This window comes from Myotis brandtii, unplaced genomic scaffold (assembly GCF_000412655.1).
Source record: "Myotis brandtii unplaced genomic scaffold, ASM41265v1 scaffold50, whole genome shotgun sequence".
Classification (NCBI taxonomy): domain Eukaryota; kingdom Metazoa; phylum Chordata; class Mammalia; order Chiroptera; family Vespertilionidae; genus Myotis; species Myotis brandtii.
This window is the reverse complement of record NW_005369061.1, coordinates 1,265,774-1,285,089: the sequence shown is the minus strand read 5'-3', so window position 1 is coordinate 1,285,089 and position 19,316 is coordinate 1,265,774. Positions and strand designations below refer to the sequence as shown.

The window sequence follows — 19,316 nt, the reverse complement described above, 5'->3', positions numbered from 1 at the left end:
GAGGAGGGACTGGAAGGAGGAGGAGGAAGGGAGGACATTTCTACTGGGAAATTACTCAGGAAGCGAAGGCAGAGAAGTAGAAATGAATTAGCATTTTTTTCTAGTTCCCTTAAACACCCTTTTGACCTCTAGCTTCCAGCTCTTGACCCTGCTGTTTTGCTAGCAGCAACAGCATCATTGCAACAACAATAATTACCATTTCCAGAGCACCCATAACATGCCAAGCCTTGTACTACTTATGGATATTATTTCAGCCTCACCACAGTTGTATCAGGGAGGTGGTAAAATCTCCATAAGTAAACAGAGAGGCTAAGGAACTTGCAAAAGGTCACACACAAGTGTTGAGTAGCACAGTCTTGCTTTGCTGGAGGCAAAAGGCAGCTCCTTTCCTCCCAACCTTGTGGGGCTGTCACCCGCAGATAGACTCCCAGACATCTTTATTCACAGGCCCCAGGCCTGCCAGGTACAGCAGGGAGTTGGAACTTGGCCTGACTTGGCCTTTTCCAAGATGCTGAGATTTACATTCCCACCAGCCATCCTTCCCCCCAGAAGCCTGTCAAGCTGGGAAAACTGGGAGCTGAGGCCTTTGGTTCCCTCTGGTCTGGGGAAGGCAATGCCCCCTTAAGCTGGCCTGGCTCCTGGCTCCTGGCTCCTAGCCCCGCGTGGTGGTGACGGTTGTGATGAGTGCATGGAATTGAGAGGGCCCGGGTTCCCTGGGGATCACATCCACAAGGCGCCCTGTTCCTGGCCAGAGACTGTCTGGTCCCTCAGGTTTCCGACACCTACTTGCAGGCCTGCTGCAGTAGCTGGGATGTAATTTGTCGCTTGTGTGAGGGCCAGGCCTGACAGGAGCCAGCCAGGGCTGGGTGTTGGACAAGGATGGTGATGAAGTCTTGATGCAATTTGCCGGCACCTGAAGAACTTGGGAGACAGATTGAAATGTCAGTTCTGCTCATGAGGACTGTCTTCTCACACCTCTAGCCAGTGACAAGAGCGGAGCTGGGGGCCAAGCAGAGGGAAGAGAGAAGCAGAGGGAGATGAGGACAATTCCCATAGGACTCCAGACTGTCTAACACTGACCAGAGGGTCAGTTCAAGGAAGGAAATGTAGCCACTTTGAGGGGACTGACTCTTTCCTGGATGGGAGGTGGGGAGGACGCAGGTTGCCCTTTGCCATCCCCCAGAACATCAGCCTGACCGCCCTGTCTGTTCCCATAGAAGCTGCCAGTCGGGTCTCCAGAACAGGCCCTAATGGTGTGACTCAGAGGTGTGACAGCACCACAAGTCTTGCACACAATTGCCCTAGTACAACCCTGCACAGGCGGATGAGCTCAAGGATGACTTGTGTGTGAGCCCCATTCCTAGCACCTGAGCCTCACACCCCCTGCAACTGACCACAGTCCCTGCTCCAGTACACTCTCCTGGCCACCGACACACACGTGTGTCCTCTGACATAGGCCCACTTGCACGCACACAGCTCCCTCAAACACATGGCCCGTCACAAGTGTGTCCTCACATCTGTACGCTCCCTGAGATTCACGTGCTCTTTCGGGCCAATAGTAGTATAATCACAATCTCCCACATGAGTTCAAAAGCTCGTTCACACCCATTATCCTTTCCGATCTCACAAAATCTCCATAAGGGAAGCAGGACAGGCTGTGTTTACTTCTACTCTGTAGCGGAGGGAAACGTGTAATCAGAGAAGGTGAGAGCTCCTCTTTGGGTCACACAGTAATTCCCAGGCAAAACCAGGACTCCAGGCCAGTGCTCCTGATTCCTGGCCCAGGGCTTTGTCTTCAGGCACAGCATCCCAGCCCCTCCCCCAAACTGGGAGAATTCCAGGTGGGTGTCCTACAGGAGCAGGCAGGGCTGGGCTGAGAGAAGGGGTCAGAGGTGGAGCCCCCCCCCCAACTGTCCCCACCTGAACTCCCTCTTTGGAAATGCCACCCCCAGGCCAATCTCCTGGGCTAGTGGAAGGACAGGGGCTCTTGAGTCCTGGGATCAATCCAAGCTCCATCACTGATAAGTTGAAAGGTCCTTGGGGAAGTCCCATGACTTCTCTGAACCCCAGTCTCATCTGTGAAATAGGATAATCCTGCCACTTCCTGGGGTTGTAAGGATTAAGTTAGATCCTGCCTGTACGGGGCTCAGCACAGAGTGGGCACAGCATTCACAGGCCTCTTTCCCTTCTTGAGGAGACCTGCGCCCTCCTCTGGTAAAGCCATGCCCTTCGCCATGATGATAGCTGGCTGTGGACCCACCCCACCCGAAGGCCTGCCAGGGCTCTGCCTGGGAAGCACTGTGCATGGGAGCCACCCTCTCCCTGGCCCAGGTTCTGCAGCTGCTGGGAAGCAGGGTCAAGGGCCTGAGGTGCCACTGCCCAGTATGGCCCAGGAGGGAGCTTTCTGAACCAAGGAAAGGAGCCACACTCAGAGTGACTAGCTGGGAGGGGCCTTCTGTTTCAATCTGCTTTTACAGAGAGGGAAACTGAGGTCCAGAGAAGGTCAGGGGCTGAGCCCAATCACCAAGACGGGCTGCAGAGCTAGGTAGGACTGGAAATTCAGTTCCAGTTCTGGAGCCCGCAGCAGCCTCTGTGCTATCTGAACGGATGCTCTTTCATAAACTCTTATGGGGTAGGGTCTGCTTTAAGGATGGGGAGAGGGGCCTCAACCTAGGGAGCTAGAGCTGCCTGTACCCCCTGAACGGATGCTCTTTCATAAACTCTTATGGGGTAGGGTCTGCTTTAAGGATGGGAAGAGGGGCCTGGGAGCTAGAGCTGCCTGTACCCTTCTGGCCCCCCTCAAATGGACCTTCCAGGAGCCAGAAATCTCACCTCTTGATATGGCAGGGAACTAGGTGCTTTGGCTATTAAACTGGCAGCTGGCCTGGCATGAGAGAAGTGTGTTCCAATGGGGCCACCTGGGGCACAAGGGCAGGGACAGTGGCAGCTGTGCCCAGGCTCCAGATGGTATAGGGAGCAACCAAGCCAGGATGGAGGCTGGCAGTGGGAAGGCTCTTGGAATGCCAAGCACAGTCAGAGGCATGTGCCAGGCCCAGAAAGACCTGGAGCCCCCAGGGGAGACTGGCTGCTTGGAGGGGATGGGACCTATAAAGTCATCATATAAGGGCTTCTCTGGATCTTTCAAGAAAGAGCCTAGCCCAGTGCCTGAACCCCCACTGAAGCGGGCAAGACTTCTCTGAGCTGGCCTCCTTGCTGTGGGCGGCTCAGACTCCTGGCCTTAGCAAGCACAGATATCTGCAGTGCCCTGAAGGGAGGTGCGGGGCAGGGAATGAAGCAGGTTATGAGGGGCTGTGATCCAAAGCTGGGCTGTCAGGGATTCTGGAACCCCTGAGGCTATTCCTCATGAGAAGGACATTTGAAAGGGTCTTGCCCAGGGCCCCAGACTTTAGCCAAGGTTGCGGTCACATGGCAGGGGCTCAGCGTGATGTCAGGCTGACCTGCACAGGGGTGGGATTTGTGGGTCCTTAGGATGCTCCTTTCTTCCCCTGGTTCCTCCCAACTCCCTTACCCAGATTCCATCCCCTTTGCTTATCCCTACCCATCCTCATGCGTTCATGCAGGGCAGACAGGGGCTAACCCACAATGGGCAGAAGCCACAGACTTTCCCCAAGCCGGAAGGAGCAATGGGCTGTCTTCTAGGCCTTCTGGCTGCCTCACCCATCCCACCTCCAATGCCCAGCATGGCCTAGCCCAGCTGCCAGCCCTGGCTGGGCAGGGTGGCATTGCTCAGGCCTAGCCTCTGGCAGGAGTATAATCCAGAAGCTCTTAAGCCGACTTCCTGCTCCTATGCAATAAAGTCACCGGTGCAAAACTGCTCAGCAGCCTTCAAGGGCCAGTGTACCATATCCGCTGCTTTCCAACCCAGGCTTGGCTGCTGGCCTCTCTCCTTCAGGTCTCAGAGCGGGTATTGTCACCTCCAGAAAGCCTTCTCTGTCCCCCCAGACTGGCAAAGTGTGCCCCAGCCTGGAATTCCCATAATTCCCTGTGCTTCCCACTCCATTCCCAACAGCACTGAGCATTCTGTGGTCATTGTTTATGACTTCTGTCTCCTCCGCTGACAGTGAAGAGCTATGTTCCCAGCACCTCGTACAGAACCAGGCACCTAGTAATCGCTCAGGTTATATTTGTGGAACAAATTCATTCATAAAAAAACACATTAGTTAATGATTAACTGAGTGACCTTGGGCAATTCCATTTTTTTGCTGGCCTTGGTTTTTCCACCTAGCGATTTGGTTTTGGTATATGCAGTGTCAGTAATCCTCCAGGTCCCCAGGTGGCCTGTGCAGCCAGGAGGCCTGGGTAGGAGTAGAGATTGCCTGAACTGGCCCTGAAAGAACAACTTTTTATTTCTTTTTAAATCCTCACCCAAATATTTTTTCCATTGATTTTTTTTTGAGAGAGAGAGGAAGAGAGGGCAGGAGGGAGGGAAGGGGAGAGAGAGGAACATCGATGTGAGAGAGACCCATAGATTGGTTGCCTCCTACACATGCCCCAGCCAGAGCCAAGGATCAAACCTTCAACCCAGGTATGTGCCCTTGACTGGGAATTGAAATCGTGACCTTTCGGTGCACAGGCCGATGCTCTAACCACTGAGCTCACCGGCCAGGGCAGGAACAACTTTAAATCCTGCTTCAGCCTGGATGATTCTGTCCCTTCCCCTCCGACCCTCCCTGCCTTGGCCTCAGACTCTGTCTCTGGCATCAAGGCTCTCTCCTTGGTGGCGAGGCGGAGGGTGGGGCCAGCATTTGCCTTCCACATTTCCTGACGGCAATCCAGGGCTGTGGCAGGTCTTCCTCTCAAGGTTGCCTGGTAACGGCTTTTGCATTCTGATGAAAAAAATGTGGCGGCAGCAAACAACAGACACAGGGCTGACATGAGAGGGTGGGCATCTAGGGTGGGGCTTGTGCCTGGGCCAGGGCTGGGCAGGCAGAGCCAACATCTTGCTCCTTTGTGGAGAGAACCAGGACTGAGCCCAGCCTGGCCCAGTGGGCTTCAGTGGGGATGGTAGGCTTGGGGGGCTGGTAGAGCCAGCCTAGGCCTGCAGGGGGGCACCCAGCCTGGCATCAGCCCCTCCTACCCCCTTCCCCACACCTGCAACTGGTGCCTTCCACCTGGTGAGCCACAGCCAGTGCCACCTCTCATTAGGTGATGATTTTACATTAATTACCTTAATTAAGCGGCACTGAGTGCTAATGGCTTGGGGGATGGTGGCTGTTCCTAATTACCCTCCCAGTCAGCCCAGAGTGAGGGGCACAGTGTTTTGCGGAGCAGGAGCAAACAGTTACAGAAAGAAGAGGAGGGCCCAGCGGGTGTGGCTCAGTGGTTGCATGTCGACCCATGAACCAGGAGGTCACAGTTCGATTCCAGTCAGGGCACATGCCTGGGTTGTGGGCTCGATCCCCAGTAGGGGCTATGCAGGAGGCAGCCAATAGTTGATTCTCTCTCATCATTGATGCTTCTATCTCTCTCTCCCTTTCCCCTTTTCTCTCTGAAATCAATAAAAAAATATTTAAAAAAAAGAAAGAAAGAAGGGAAGGGGCCCACCAACGGTGGGAGACGGTCCCTCCTCCACAGTGCCTGTCTCATAGACCTGGGCCCGACATCCCCAGGGGAGGGCTGGGCGTGCTACCCCGGATAGGTGTAGCTGACTTTAGGCCCGTATCTAAGGGCTTTGGAGTGGATGGGGAGGTGGCTGGAAGTGGGGAACAGGTAGTGCTGCCCCATTCCCTCGACTCCTCCTCTGCCCCCTTCCCTGTGCCCCTCAGTTGCCTTCCTGACTGCCTCCAACAGTCACCTCCTTCCTTCCATCATACATTCAACTGTCCATTCATTCAGTTAGTCTGTGGAGAACCCATTCTGGGCCCCTTACTCCAAGGCACTGCCCAAGGCACGCACAGCCTGGCTGGGGAGATGGACAGCTGTAAACAGATGGCTAGAAGGCAGAGTAATAAGACATAGAATGGGGGATGCTCCAGGCTTTGGGGATCAGGAGAGAATTCCCAGAGAAAGTGATGCCAGGGTTGAGTCCTGAGGGAGGGAAGAGTAGGATGGCTCTCCCAGGCAGAGGGACCAGCACATACAATTGGGGCTTGAGGGGGCAGCGGGCTTGGCCCATTCAGTTAGCTGCAAGCTGTTTAGTGCAAAGGGGGAGTAGAGAACAGGGGAGGAAGTGGTTCAAGATGGGCCCAGAGGACTGGCCTTGATTCAGAGGCACCTGGGAGGTGTGGGGTAGGATTAATTTCATTTGGAAAAAGTGATCGCAGTGTAGGTGAAGGAGGGATAGTAAGGACAAGCGTGAGTGGGGTGACCAGTGAGGCGGTCACCACATCATCTGGGGGAGGGATGATGGAGGCTGGAGCATGTAGTGGGTGTGGGATGGAGGGGCCCTGGAGGTTGTGGGGAGTGTCATGGTGATAGAACTTAGGTGTGAGTTGATGGGACTCAGGGAAGAGGGAGAGGAAAGGGCCAAGTTGACCTCATGTTGCCCCAGGGATGCCATCCACATTGCACTGTAGTTGCCCTAGCCCAGGTTTCTGACCAGGGGCAGTCTCTGAGGAAAGAGTGGGGTGATACGCAGGTTGAAGGAACAAAAAGGAAGAGCTGGGTTTGGGGCATGTGGAGGTCAAGGAGCCTTTGGCACATTCATGAGGACCTGCAGGCTCAGGTTTTGGGATTAAGAGAGAGTTTGGGGTTTAAAAGGGATGAGATGGTCCAGGGAGGTAGGAGCAAGAGGCTGGGGCTGTAGGTCTGACTCCCTCACCAACTGGTCACCTCTCTGATTGTGTGGCCATGACTGTCTTCCCCACTTCTGCATCCCAGGAGCCAGCACAGGGCCTGACCCAGAGGAGCTGCTCAGGGAGTATTTGCTGAAGGAATGAGTGAGTGAATAAATGAGTGAATGGCCAAGTAGCCTTGTGCTCTCTCTACTCAGTTACACAGATTCAGACACCCAATCCCCTGTCCATTGAGGCAACAGCCCCTTCCTCAGGTTCTCCTGAGCCCCTGATCAAACCCCTGTGGGAAGAGGAAGTGCACACCACAGCCCCTCTTAGCCTAGGACACCGCTGAGGGGAGCAGTAGCCTCTTTGCTCACTGGTCCAGAACCCAACCATGTTTTAGGCCAATCGCCTAGCCTTGGCCTGAGGAGCCCCACCTCTAGCTGATGACCTTGAGCATCCCCCCTTTCTCCCATAGCAGGTATCTTTCTGAAAAGATAACACACTAGCCCCAGCTTTGCCCCTGCCCAATCCAGGTCACTCACCTTAATTTCCACACCGTAGCCAGGGTAGACAGAGATGTAGTAGAAACAGTCCAGGCCGACATCATGGGGTGAACTGGGGGCCGAGGGGGAGTCCAGAGAGCCCTCTGGGCCTGAGAAATTCCAGCTACAAGGGCCTGAGAGGCAGGAGGAGACACAAGGCTAAGCCCAGCCCTGGAGAAGTGGGTCCAGCCAAGGCTGATCTGTGTGTGTGTGGGTGTGTGTGTGTGTGTGTGTGTGTGTGTGTGAAGCCCACCTCTTGGGATGTCTATTCCCCTATTGAAAGAAGGGGACCACCTTCTCTTGAGCACTTTTTGTGTACAATCTTATCTCAGTTCTCACAATGGCTCAATGAAGGAGGTATTCTTACTGCCATTTTACAAATGTGGCTCAGAGAGGTTAAAGTTCCAAGGGCCTGGTGTAGTTGCTTCCAATGAGGATTTGAACCCAGGTCTATCTGGTTCCAATCTGCATGCCTCCTGCATCCTGGCCCTTGGTACTGAAGGGCAAGGCCAACTGGCACAGTGATGGAGAGAGGAACTTAGGGCCCCACAGCTCCCCCATATCCAGATCTGCAAGCCAGCAAGGAGCTGACCTGGTGGCTGGACTGTGGTGATGGTGGTGGTGATGATGGTGGTGGTGGTGGTGGTCTCCTCATCATCCCCTGAAGCCGTGGAGGTGGTGATGGTCCCCTCAATCCCAAGCCCTGTGGTCCGGGACATGACCTCTGGAGCCCATGGCCTGCCCATGTCTCCAGGACCCTCTTGGGTTGGAGTCCATGCTCTGCTAGGGGGTGTAGTACCCAGCTTCTCCCCTGGGCCTGTGGTGGGCACTGCCATGCTGGGCCCTGGAGGTAGGGGAGCTGTGACATGAAGCTCAGGGGGCTCTGACTCCAGGCTCCAGGGTCCTTCCCTGGACGGGGGCTGAGTGGGTGCTGCAGCTATGGCCGGAGTAGGGCTGGTGAAGACGGGGCGGTTGTCCTGGTTGGCCAGGCGGGGAAGGGGACTTGGGGTCTGTGGCGTAGGTGGATCAGGCTGAAAAGGCAGTGCCGGCCTCAGCTCTTCGCCTGTCTCCAGCCCCTCCTGTAGGAACTCCTCGAGCAGTGGGTGGTGGTTGAGCAGCTTCAGGGTGGGGGCGGTTGTGACGAAGTGCATGCCTCGTTCTGGCTGCTCAGGTGTGGGGGCTACTGTCCACTCCCCATCCGTCTCCTCGATGCCTGGGGCCTGACCTTCCGCCATGGTTGGGGCCTCTGAGGAGAGTCCTGAAATAACAACGGATGATCAGAGGTTTGCCCCCTGCCCCGTGGAGAGCAGCATCACACTCAGTCCAGGCAGTAGGAGATTCATCTTGTGGAGTGCGCTCACCACCGAGAATCACGGAACTGCAGAATTTCAGAGCTGGACATGAGATGATATCACATACTTCAAGAATGGCACATGAGCCGTGGCTGGTTTGGCTCAGTGGATAGAGCATTGGCCTGCGGACTGAAAGGTCCTGGGTTTGATTCCGGTCAAGGGCATGTACCTTGGTTGCGGGCACATCCCCAGTGGGAAGTGTGCAGGAGGCAGCTGATCGATGTTTCTCTCTCATCGATGTTTCTAACTCTCTATCTCTCTCCCTTCCACTCTGTAAAAAATCAATAAAATATATTAAAAAAAAAAAGAATGGCACATGAGTTATCCTCTCCCCTCCAGCACTAGAAGTGGACATTACTATCTATTATTGCACTATTCCCTGTTCTGTTCTCAGATTCAGCCTCAGACTCCTTCTCAATGCAGCACTCCAGGCAGCCATGCTTAATTCCTCAGACCGATGACAAATAAATATTTGCCCTGCCTAATGTAGCTCACAGGCTTATTGGACTGATGAGCAAACAGCCAAAGAAAGGAGGTGACTTGCTCAAACTCTATGACCAGTCGGTTGACCTGAGATGACCCTTAGCAAGAGTGCCATCGCCCACCACAGTGACTGTTCTGCCTGAGATAACAGTTCATTTTTTGTTCTCAGTGAAGCTGCTGGTCACTAGTCTCAGCAAATCGTCATATATTTGGAATTTTATTTTAGACAAGAGGCCCGATGCATGAAATTTGTGTAAGGGTAAGCCTTCGCAGCCACGGGCTGGCTGCCTCGATCCCTCCCTCGCAGCCGAGGTGGCTGCAGCCACGACTTGGTCCGGAAGGCCGTCGGGTCTAATTAGCATATTATGCTTTTATTATTATAGATTCCATCGTGTGTTTCATTGTCTCATTGTCCCATTTCTCTCACTTCTCAGTCATTTCTTTTCTCTCTATCTATCATCTATCTATCTATCTATCTATCTATCTATCTATCTATCTATCTATCTATCATTTGCCAGCTCTGAGAAAGCTGGGAGAAAATTTTGATTCTAACATCTCTCAAAATGGCTGCAAGAAGACTTGAAGGGAAACAGCCAGGGCGAGATAGTTTGCAAGGAGAAGGTTGGCTCCTCTGCGTGTCTGGTGGTGGGTGTCATTCCACAGGCTCACACCCACCCCATGGATTGGCAGGCGTGAGGAAGCGGCAGATGGCTTACATTCTGTTCAGGAGACTATGGCAGCTCTGATGTGTCAGACAAATGAGAGCAGGGAGGAAATTGGGGTGAGGAAGGTGGGTACAGGTCAGAGGGCTCTCCATTCCTCTGGGTTTTGATGCCTTAAAGCCCCGAGAAACCAGGACCAACCCCTATCTCCTGAGACGCCCACGAAAGCAGCCCATCTGTGCCTTGGCATTCTGTGCCAGACACTGGCAACACAGTGCCCAAACTAGATGTCCAGCCAGGCCCAGACCCCCTGGAGCAGATGGTTGCCAGGGCCCTGTGTCTTTCCTCTGAGTCAGTGATGGAAGGTCTAGGCAGTGCCCTGCCAGGACTGTTTTTACCTCCCCCCACAGATGTCACATGGTCGTTGCCAGGTGAGCTGAGACTGATCTCAGTGTGGCACAAGGAAGAGAAGCCTTTCCTGGGGGCTTCAGTGTTTGCCCCTCCCAGGATTGCCCAATAAAAGACCTGGCCTATGGCTCCCAGGATAGGTACTCGTGGGATTCTTCACTGGGAGAGTGCAAAGATCCTCTTTCTCAGGAAGGGTCCATAGTGGGCACAGCTCCTCCTGCTGGCTGCCAGGTGGGTGCTGGGCAATGGAGCAGAGCTAATGGGCACCTCCCGTCACTGTCGATTGCACTGATTGTGTTATCTGGGGGCACTGAGCACTTGGTTAAATGGGACTGAGATAGCATATCAAACGAGCAAATTGATTCTGCAATCAGCTGCCACTTGGTCCCAGAGGGTGCCACCCACTGTCAGAGAGGGTAAGATAATCTCGGGGAGACAAGCCATTTCTGGGAAGAGGGCATCTTCAGACACCCTGGTTAACTCCGATGGAAGCCTGAGGCCCTGTGACAGTCCCCCTCCCTACACCCTCCACCCCACCCTACAGTCTCTGCCTGGGCTGACGAAGTTCAAAGGTGCAGACTGACAAAGGGGGAGAGTGTGTGATTCAGGAGATGTCAGGGACCCAGATGCCCAGTCTCATCAGGTACCTATTATGTGCCAGACACTGAGTCAGGCTGTTCCCAGACCTGTATTATTTAATTGACACTACACCTCTATGAAATGAGAATCTTATCCCCACATTACAGACAAAGAACCTGTAGCCTAGAGAGGAGAGGTGAGGACTTGTCCCGTGACACAGGGGTGGAGCTGGGATTTGAACCGACGCTGATCTGGCTTCAAAGCTTTAGTCTTTCCTCACCAGCCTGCCTCGCAGAAGAGACTAGAGCAACCCAGCAGAGACATTCCAGCCAGTGGAGGAAACTAAGGCTTAGATCAGGGGTCCTCAAACTACGGCCCGCGGGCCACATGTAAATACAAATAGTGTATTTGTTCCCGTTTTGTTTTTTTACTTCAAAATAAGATATGTGCAGTGTGCATAGGAATTTGTTCATAGTTTGTTTTTTTAACTATAGTCCGGCCCTCCAATGGTCTGAGGGACAGTGAACTGGCCCCCTGTTTAAAAAGTTTGAGGACCCCTGGCTTAGAGAGAGGAATGGACTTGTCCAAGGGATCATACAGGTTAGAAGTGGAGCTGGGGCCATAGTCTCAGGCTTCTGGAACCTGAGTTGAGTCTCAGCCAAGCTAGGCAGGGACCCAGGGAGCCCCCACCGCATTCCCGAAGCACATCTGAGTCTGGGACCCAAACCAGAGACCAACAGCACTGCTCCACAGGGCTGGGGCACAGGGTCTCACCTACCCAGGTTCCTTCAAATGTCAGCTCTGCCACTTAAACATCATGTGAACCTGGGCGAGTTTTTGTATCACTGGCTATAAAATGGGCGCTTTGGAGGCGTTTTGTGAGACTCTGAATGCTCTAAATAGCAGTTTCCTGGGGACACTGAGGGAGCGGCCATAGTACTGCGAGGCTGGGCAGCCCCCTGCCAGGGTAAGGCTGAGAGGCAGGCTTCTAGAGTGGGGAGGCTGCTGGCCCAGGGTGAGGCCTGTACTCTCGGGGCCCATGTTCCTTGTTGTGTGGCTGAGATGTGGAGGACAATGTGGTACCACCCTGCAAAATGCAGAGACCTTCAAGGCCTGCATGTCTGTGGGGGACATGCCCACAGCAAGACAGTCCCCATGATGATCCCCAACTGCCCAATCCACCCAGTGCCTGAATACGGGAATGTACTCCCCCCAAGTTGGCAGCATCCTAGGGCTGGGTCTGGGAAATACCACTCCCCTTCCCCCACCACCATTGTGGAGGCAGAGGCTGCCCAGAGCTTCTCGCCGCCCCCAGCCCTGGAGTGGCCCTGCAGCCGCCCGGGCCCTCCCCCTGCATTAGCTCTTAAGCTATGCAAATAGACATCGGAGGGAGCCCTGTTTAAAGTATTTAGACGAAATGAAAAAAGGCTTTCATCGGCACTAATGAGCCATTCAGGATGCTTCCCCGGTGGATTCTCCCTCTCCTGCCTCCTGGCCCGTGCCACCCCCCTGTGTCGCCCCTCTGGGGATTGGAGGCCCCCTCCCCCACAGTCCCAGCTCGGGCCTCCCAGGGAAGGTCTCTGGCTCTGCCCCCTCCTCCCAGGGCCCAGCTGGGTAAATGTAGAGATGAGGGCCCACGTGTTCTACCCTGACAGGCTCAGATTAGAATGGGAGGAGGGGTGCCTAGTGAATGTCTAGGGGAAGCCAAAACATTTGGGGGGACGGTTCAGAGCATCCAGCTAGGTAGGTGCGATTGTCATTGTCTGATAGTTGGGGAAACCGAAGCTCAGAGAGGCCCAGGAGGCTGCCAGGGGTCACGGTGCTGTGAAGCTGGAATTGGTCTGTGTGGACCACGCAACAGTTTACGACTCCAGATGCCATCTCAGGGCCAACTGGGCTGTCCCTGTGGGGCTATTTTCCTGCAGATCTTTCTGCACCACGCAGCCAGAAATCCTCAGCTACAATCCTCACCAGCTGTCTGACCTGGGCAGGGGGCTGTGCCCACGGAGCCTCTGTTTCTTCGTCTGTGGACTGGGGACATCTTGAGTTTGGTGAGGACTATCTATGTTCTCATCTGCCAGCCCCACCCCATCCTCTGCAACGGCAGCCCCTGCAGGGGTGCTAGGTATTCCCCTTCCAGGGCCTGAGCTGCTGGCCCCTTGGAGGTAGACACAGGAGCAGAATCCAGAGTTCTGAGGTGTCAGACTTGGTTCCCTCCTATGGAGGCACCAGCTCTGGGATGGGGTGCGGGCGGCAGGACAGCAGGTAGGTACAGGGGGAGCCTGGGGGATGCAGTGGGCAAGGAGCCCACCCCGCTGGGTTCTGGAGGTTAAGCTGGCCCAGCACAGGGAGAATGAGAATTTAATGGGATCCATTTATTAGCCCATAAAAGTTAATGAGTTTATTCTAGAGGTTTCTTGGCCCCTTTGAAGTTTTAATAGGGGATTAGTGAGGGCCTGGCCCCTGCAGAACCCCCATTATCCTAGAGCCCCAGGGAGGGAAGAGGGGCCCTGGGGGTGAGAGTGCCTGAGTTCCCCAGAGCCAGGGCCTGGTCTCCACTGTGGGGGTTTTACGGGGCCACCCCGCATGCTGACCTGAGGGGCCCCAGCTGGAGGCTGGTGGGGCCAAACAGGATCCCCAAAGCCCTAGGCGACGTCCAGTTCTAGAGGCTTCTAATTCCACGTGCTACTGAAATAACTACCCCTACAGCGTCTCTGCATCTGAGGTAGGTTTGCTGCTGTTTGACTACTTGTATTAACAGGGAAGGCAATAATATAAGGCCCGTATGACAAATGGGGAAACTGAGACCCAGAGCTGGCAGGTGGCTTCTCCAAGGTTACCTAGAAGATACAGCAGATCCAGAATGGACACATTCCTATGGTCTGGAGCCAGGCAGCTGGGGCTGGTAACAGTTGCTATTACTCAGTGCTAAGTGTGTGTGGACCATGCCCTTAGCACCCTAACATGTCATCTCTTCTCCTCTCCTTACTCCAGGGAGGTCCCTGGAGACAAGGACACGGAGGCCCAGAATGGTTAATTAACTTGTCCGAGGTCACACAGTTAATGAGTGGCAAGCCTGGGAGCAGAACCCAGATGTGGGCAGCTCCACAGCTCAGCTCTGTGCACTGCTCCCACTAGTGCTCAGCTGTAGCTCCTGGGGCCTCCTACTGTCTCCCCACCAGCCTGGCCACCACCACCTGAGGCACTTGTGCTGGGAGCCCTGTATCTCAGGGTGATGGGGAAGGAAGTCCTGATCGTGTCCTGGAGGGGCAGTTGCGAGGGTGGGCACAGAGATATACTCAAAGGGATCTTCTCTTCCTCTTTCGGGCCCATTTGCTCACTATGTCTCTTCAAACTCTCCCCATCCTACCGGGCCCACCTCCTATCCCCGCTCTGGGGAGCCAGCCCTGCCTGGCCCACTGAGTGACAATAGCTCCTTCTTCTGACCTCCTGAGGGAACCTCAGCCCGTGTACAGCTTGCATTGATGGACAAGGATCCAGCCATAGGCATCTCTCTTTTCCTCCATCTCTGTCCACAATAGCGAACTCTTGGTGGTAGGCACAGTGAAGGGTGGACTCAGGGCACACAGTTTCCAAGCTGGGATTCTGCCCTTCTGCACCCTGGGAAGGCTTTCTGCTCCCCAGTGCACCTGGCCCTTGGCCAGCAGGGTAGTTAGGGATGGGCAGGGCGGGTCCTGCAGGGAGAAGACAGGCAGCCAGAACAGCAGTGTCCCAGTACAGCCCCCACTGGCAGCTGATGAAGAGTGTCTGCTGGCAAAGCTGGCGGGTCCCCTGGCCCCAACTACCCTCCCTTCCCCTGCCTCTGACCACCTCCCAGCACAGCCTCTTACTACCCTCCCTTGGTCAGCCCCTGGCTGTCAGTCAAATACACAATGCAGATATGAATGGGGGATCTCCTCTCGGCCAGGCTCCCAACAAGGAAGTGGTTGATCCTAGAATCTGAATCCTTTTAGTCTTTGTGAGCATCTCATCCCTCCCTCATTTGTGCAGGTGGCAACGGAGTCCCAGGTCACACAGCGAACATGGGGCAGGGCTGGGACTTAGGCTATTGGGGCTCAGAAAGCATCTGGCCCAACTGCTCTGAAGCATGAACCCTCCAGTGCTCTGGGCTGTCTACCACCCATGGGCATATACCTCCTGGGACAGAGAGCGCACTGCTTCCTGAGCTGCCAGGGCAGCTATTTCCTTCATTGTGCTGGGGTGGGTGGTGGGTAACCCTGGGTTTCGGCGTCTTCAGGGTTGGGGTCTCCTTGCCAGATGGAGGTATGGGTGGGGGTGGTGGGCAACAGCCAGGAAGCGGCCCACTGGTCCTGGTCCTGCCCCTTTACTAGGTCCCTATGTGCAAATCACTTCCCCAACCTGAGCCTCTATTTCCCCAACCGTAAAATGGATTCAGTATCTAAGGGCCCTGCCAGCTCTCATATTATGGGATCCCATGAGCCACAAAGGGCTCTGTGAATAAAAATATTGAATGCTGCTATTTACTGAGAATTTACCACACTCCTAGCACCATTCTAAGTGCTTTACCAGAATTAATTCATTTAATCCTCATGATAACTCTATGAGATATGAACCTTTATTATCCCATTTTATAGATGAGGAAACTGGGACCCAGTTCCCAAGTTACCAGTTTGGACATATCATGTTCAAACCCAGAGGTGGGCCGGCCCTGGAGTGGCGCTGGTCTAACAGAGCTTTCTGAGAGGATGGAAATGTTTTATATCTGTGTCCAATGTGAGAACCAGTAGCCACACATGACTACTGAGCACTTGAAATGTGGCTAGTGAGACTGAGGAACAGATTTAAAATTTTATTTCATGTTAATGAATTTATACTTAAAGAGCCACATGCGGTGAGCAGTTACCAAAATGGAAAGCTCAGCCCCACAACAGGGCCTCTCAACGCTTCAGTGTTCGCCACCTTTCCGAAGGGAAGAGCCTGGAGTGGGGGGTTCCCAGAGGAGAGTTAAGATAGGGTGGCAGTGTCTGCTCCCCTCCTTCGGACCTGGGGAAACTGGGGACTTGGGTTGGCGAGGGAAAGATGACAAGGAGCCCTGGGACTTCAAATTTTTCATAAAGGCCCCAGGGAGCTGGGCCCATCAGCCACTCACTCCTTAGGGAGGATTAGTGAGTGGCATCTACCAGTGATGTTTGCTTCCCAGCCTTGGCTGAGCACTGGTGTGCTGAGGGATGGGGTGTTTGATGGGTAATTTTGGGAGCTCAGGCAGAGCCAGTTTAGGAGGACTTTATGGGGGAAGGACAGCCAGGAATGCTTGGCCTGTGTGATTTGGCCCAGAACTGGCCCAGGGCGTGTGACTGTTCCCTGGTGATTCCTGATGTGCTCTACTGACTTGCCGCTGTCTCACTGCCCAGTCAGGAGCACAGGGGCCTGGTCTGGCCAGGGTGGGGGCCACACTCCCACTTACTGATTACCTGCTACAGGTCAGGCATGGACCTTCTAGAGCAGGGGTCCTCAAACTAAGGCCCTCGGGCCACATGCAAATACAAATATTGTATTTGTTCCCGTTTTGTTTTTTTTTACTTCAAAATAAGATATGTGCAGTGTGCATAGGAATTTGTTCATAGTTTTTTTTTTAACTATAGTCCAGCCCTCCAAGGGTCTGAGGGCCAGTGAACTGGCCCCCTGTTTAAAAAGTTTGAGGACCCTTGTTCTAGAGAGCTGTCTTCCACCCAAAATGACAGCCTTTTGCACTTATAATCCATATTTTACATTAAAACATTAAAAAATAATAGTTTTTTATTTTTAGAGAGAGGGAACGGGAGAGGGGGAGAGAGAGAGGGAGAAACATCGATATAACATTAATCGGCTGCCTCCTGCACACCTCCTACCAGGGATGAAGCCCGCACTCTGGGCATGTGCCCTGACCGGAAACTGAACCTGCAATCTTTCGGTGCATGGGACGACACCCAACATACACCCAACCAACTGAGCCACACTGGTCAGGGCCATATTTTACTACACTCTACATGTGAAGGAACTGAGACTGAGAAACAGAGCTGATCATCCCAGTTCATATAGGAGAAAAGTGGTAAATAAGGGATTTGAACTGGGTCTGCTTGTTTCACAGCCTGAGCTCAATATTTCTACAGCACTGAACTGCTGCTTCATATGAACATGTGTGTGTGTGTGCATGTGAGTATGTGGGCCTGTGTGTGCACATGAATGCATGTGCGTGTGTGTGCATGTGTGCGCACGTGTGTGTGTGTGTGTGTGTGCGTGGGCCACAGGTCATTACCATTTGTCCTTGCCCATGTTCACCACACCTTGGAACCTGGCTTCACACAGTCCTCAAGGCCAGAAAGGCCCTAGCTCCCAGAAGGGATACACCTCTTCCCAAGGCAACTGCTCTGCTCCCCTCTCTTCACTCTGCTGCCTTCTTGGACCCCAACCCGATCCTTCCTGGGGCCATGTGGCCTGGACAGTCCCTCAGGCTCTGGGTGCCTGGAGGGGAAGAAGAACACAGCACTGAGCTATGGCGGGGCCTGCCTTTTTCTCCCCACTGCCCCTCCCTCCCATGAGGCTGTGACCAGGGGCCCAGGGTAGAGGGAACTCCCAGCTAACTGCCACGTTCTCCGCTTTCCAATTTAAAATCTAATATGGTTTTGCCACTGCAGAGCTGGGGTCTGGAGAGGTGATTAATGAGGCCTCTGCTACAGTCACCTGCTGCGCTCTACACCTTCCCCTGCGGCCCTGCGTGTGTTCCCCCTCCTGCCTGCCTGCTGGCCCTGGGGACCTGGGGGTCCAGGCCCTGCCTGCCCACAGTTCCTGGGGCTGGGCAGGTGGCACAGGAGCTGGAGGCTTGGAGTGGGGGTTGGGAAGAGAAAGGAGCTGGCAGTGGAGGTGGGGACAGTAGAATCGACCCCCACCCCTGGGCAGGCTGGAAGGAGTGGAACAGCGGGGGCCTCCTTTGGCACCACCTCCCTAACTGGGAAGGTACGTAATCAATTTCCCATGCTCCACCAATTATGCCAGCTCTCAGTAGTGTGGCCAGGGCAGGGGACAGACATGGCCCCTGCGCTGGTGCTCGGGTGAGCCCTCCCCTAGCACCAACAGCTCCTACCACCACCTTGTCAGCAGCAGGGACCATATTTCTCTGATGAAAAACCTTGGAAATGTCAGCTGGGCTGAGGAAGGCTGTGAAAGCAGGAATTGCGTTCTCCCTGGAGCTAGTACCAGGGCTGGCTCAGCCCAGCCCAGTGGTGAAGTTGGGAACAGGGGGTGATTTAGGGAGGAGCAGCCATCCCCTCCATCCTCTGCCCCTGCCCAGCTCCAAGCATCTGCCAAGGACAGTCCTTCCCAGCCACTGAGCCCAGCAAGACAGAGCCATAAGGTGCCAGGGCTTGAGATCAGGCACCATCCTGGGCTCCTGATCAGCAGCTCTGAGCTGCTGCCTCCTCCCAGCCCCCACCCTGAAGTTCAAAAGCCAGCACCCATTGCTGTTGTCCCAGCACCTGTGTCCACCTCTGAGATGAATGACCAACCCAGTAGCCCCAAGATTTCCCCCCATATATTTTTTATTGACTTCAGAAAGAGAGGGAGAGGGAGAGAGAGATAGGAACATCAATGATGAGAGAAAATCATTGATTGGCTGCCTCCTGCACGCCTCCTACTAGGGATTGAGCTTGCAACCCGGGCATGTGCCTTGACTGGTAATTGAACCATGACATTCTGGTTCATAGGTAGACGCTCAACCACTCAGCCACGCTGGCCGGGCTGTCTGGCTTTTTACTCAGGTATTCTTTATTTATTTATTTTTTAAATATATTTTATTGATTTTTTACAGAGAAGAAGGGAGAGGGACAGAGAGTTAGAAACATCGATGAGAGAGATCGATCAGCTGCCTCCTGCATGCCCCCCACTGGGGATGTGCCCGCAACCAGGGTACATGCCCTTGACCGGAATTGAACCCGGGACCCTTGAGTCCGCAGGCCGACGCTCTATCCACTGAGCCAAACCGGTTCGGCTTACTCAGGTATTCTAGAAAGTCTTTGGGTGGGTGGATGGAGAGCCACAGCCCCTCTGTTATCAGTGTCCAACCGCAGGGGGTGATGGAGCCTCATGGTAGGTAGTGCTAAAGGTGGAGGGGCCTGGCAAGGCAGGGTACTGTGCTCTGTTGACTTGCTGCTTTCCTTCTGTATGGTTCTTGAACCCCGTCTCATCTCCACCTGCTGGTCAGTGTTTGCTGAGCATCTGGTGGGCTCGGCTGTGTGTGTGCATACATGCGAGTATGCAAGTGTACATATATATGCATGTGCTCGGGGGCGGCATGAGGTGGGAGGTGGGAGATGGAGGTGTGAGACAAGGACCAAGGGAGAGATTTAACATTTTCCAGCACCTACTGTGTGCCAGGGTCTGCTGGCCCACTCACCTACACTATTTGATTAATCTTCCCCAGCCCACAGATCAGTGGTTCTCAACCTGTGGGTCGCGACCCCTTTGGGGGTCGAATGACCCTTTCACAGGGGTCGCCTAAGACCATCGGAAAACACATGTATAATTACATATTGT

The 19,316-nt window shown here is 54.2% G+C and overlaps 1 protein-coding gene across 3 annotated transcripts in view; it reads right to left on the bottom strand.

The window, feature by feature from the left end:
- SEZ6 (seizure related 6 homolog (mouse)) overlaps positions 1–14,291 on the bottom strand; it is a 30,442-nt gene extending 16,151 nt beyond the window's left edge. For all 3 annotated transcript variants that reach the window (XM_005876874.2, XM_005876875.2, XM_014548266.1), the window contains exons 1-3: positions 14,214–14,291; positions 7,875–8,540; positions 7,283–7,416 (exon numbers count right to left, since the gene is read on the bottom strand). In XM_005876874.2, the coding sequence (XP_005876936.2) occupies positions 7,283–7,416; positions 7,875–8,540; positions 14,214–14,277 (864 nt within the window). In that variant the 5' untranslated portion in view covers positions 14,278–14,291. The remainder of the gene's footprint in view (positions 1–7,282; positions 7,417–7,874; positions 8,541–14,213) is intronic.
- Between the last annotated feature and the right edge of the window lie 5,025 nt (positions 14,292–19,316).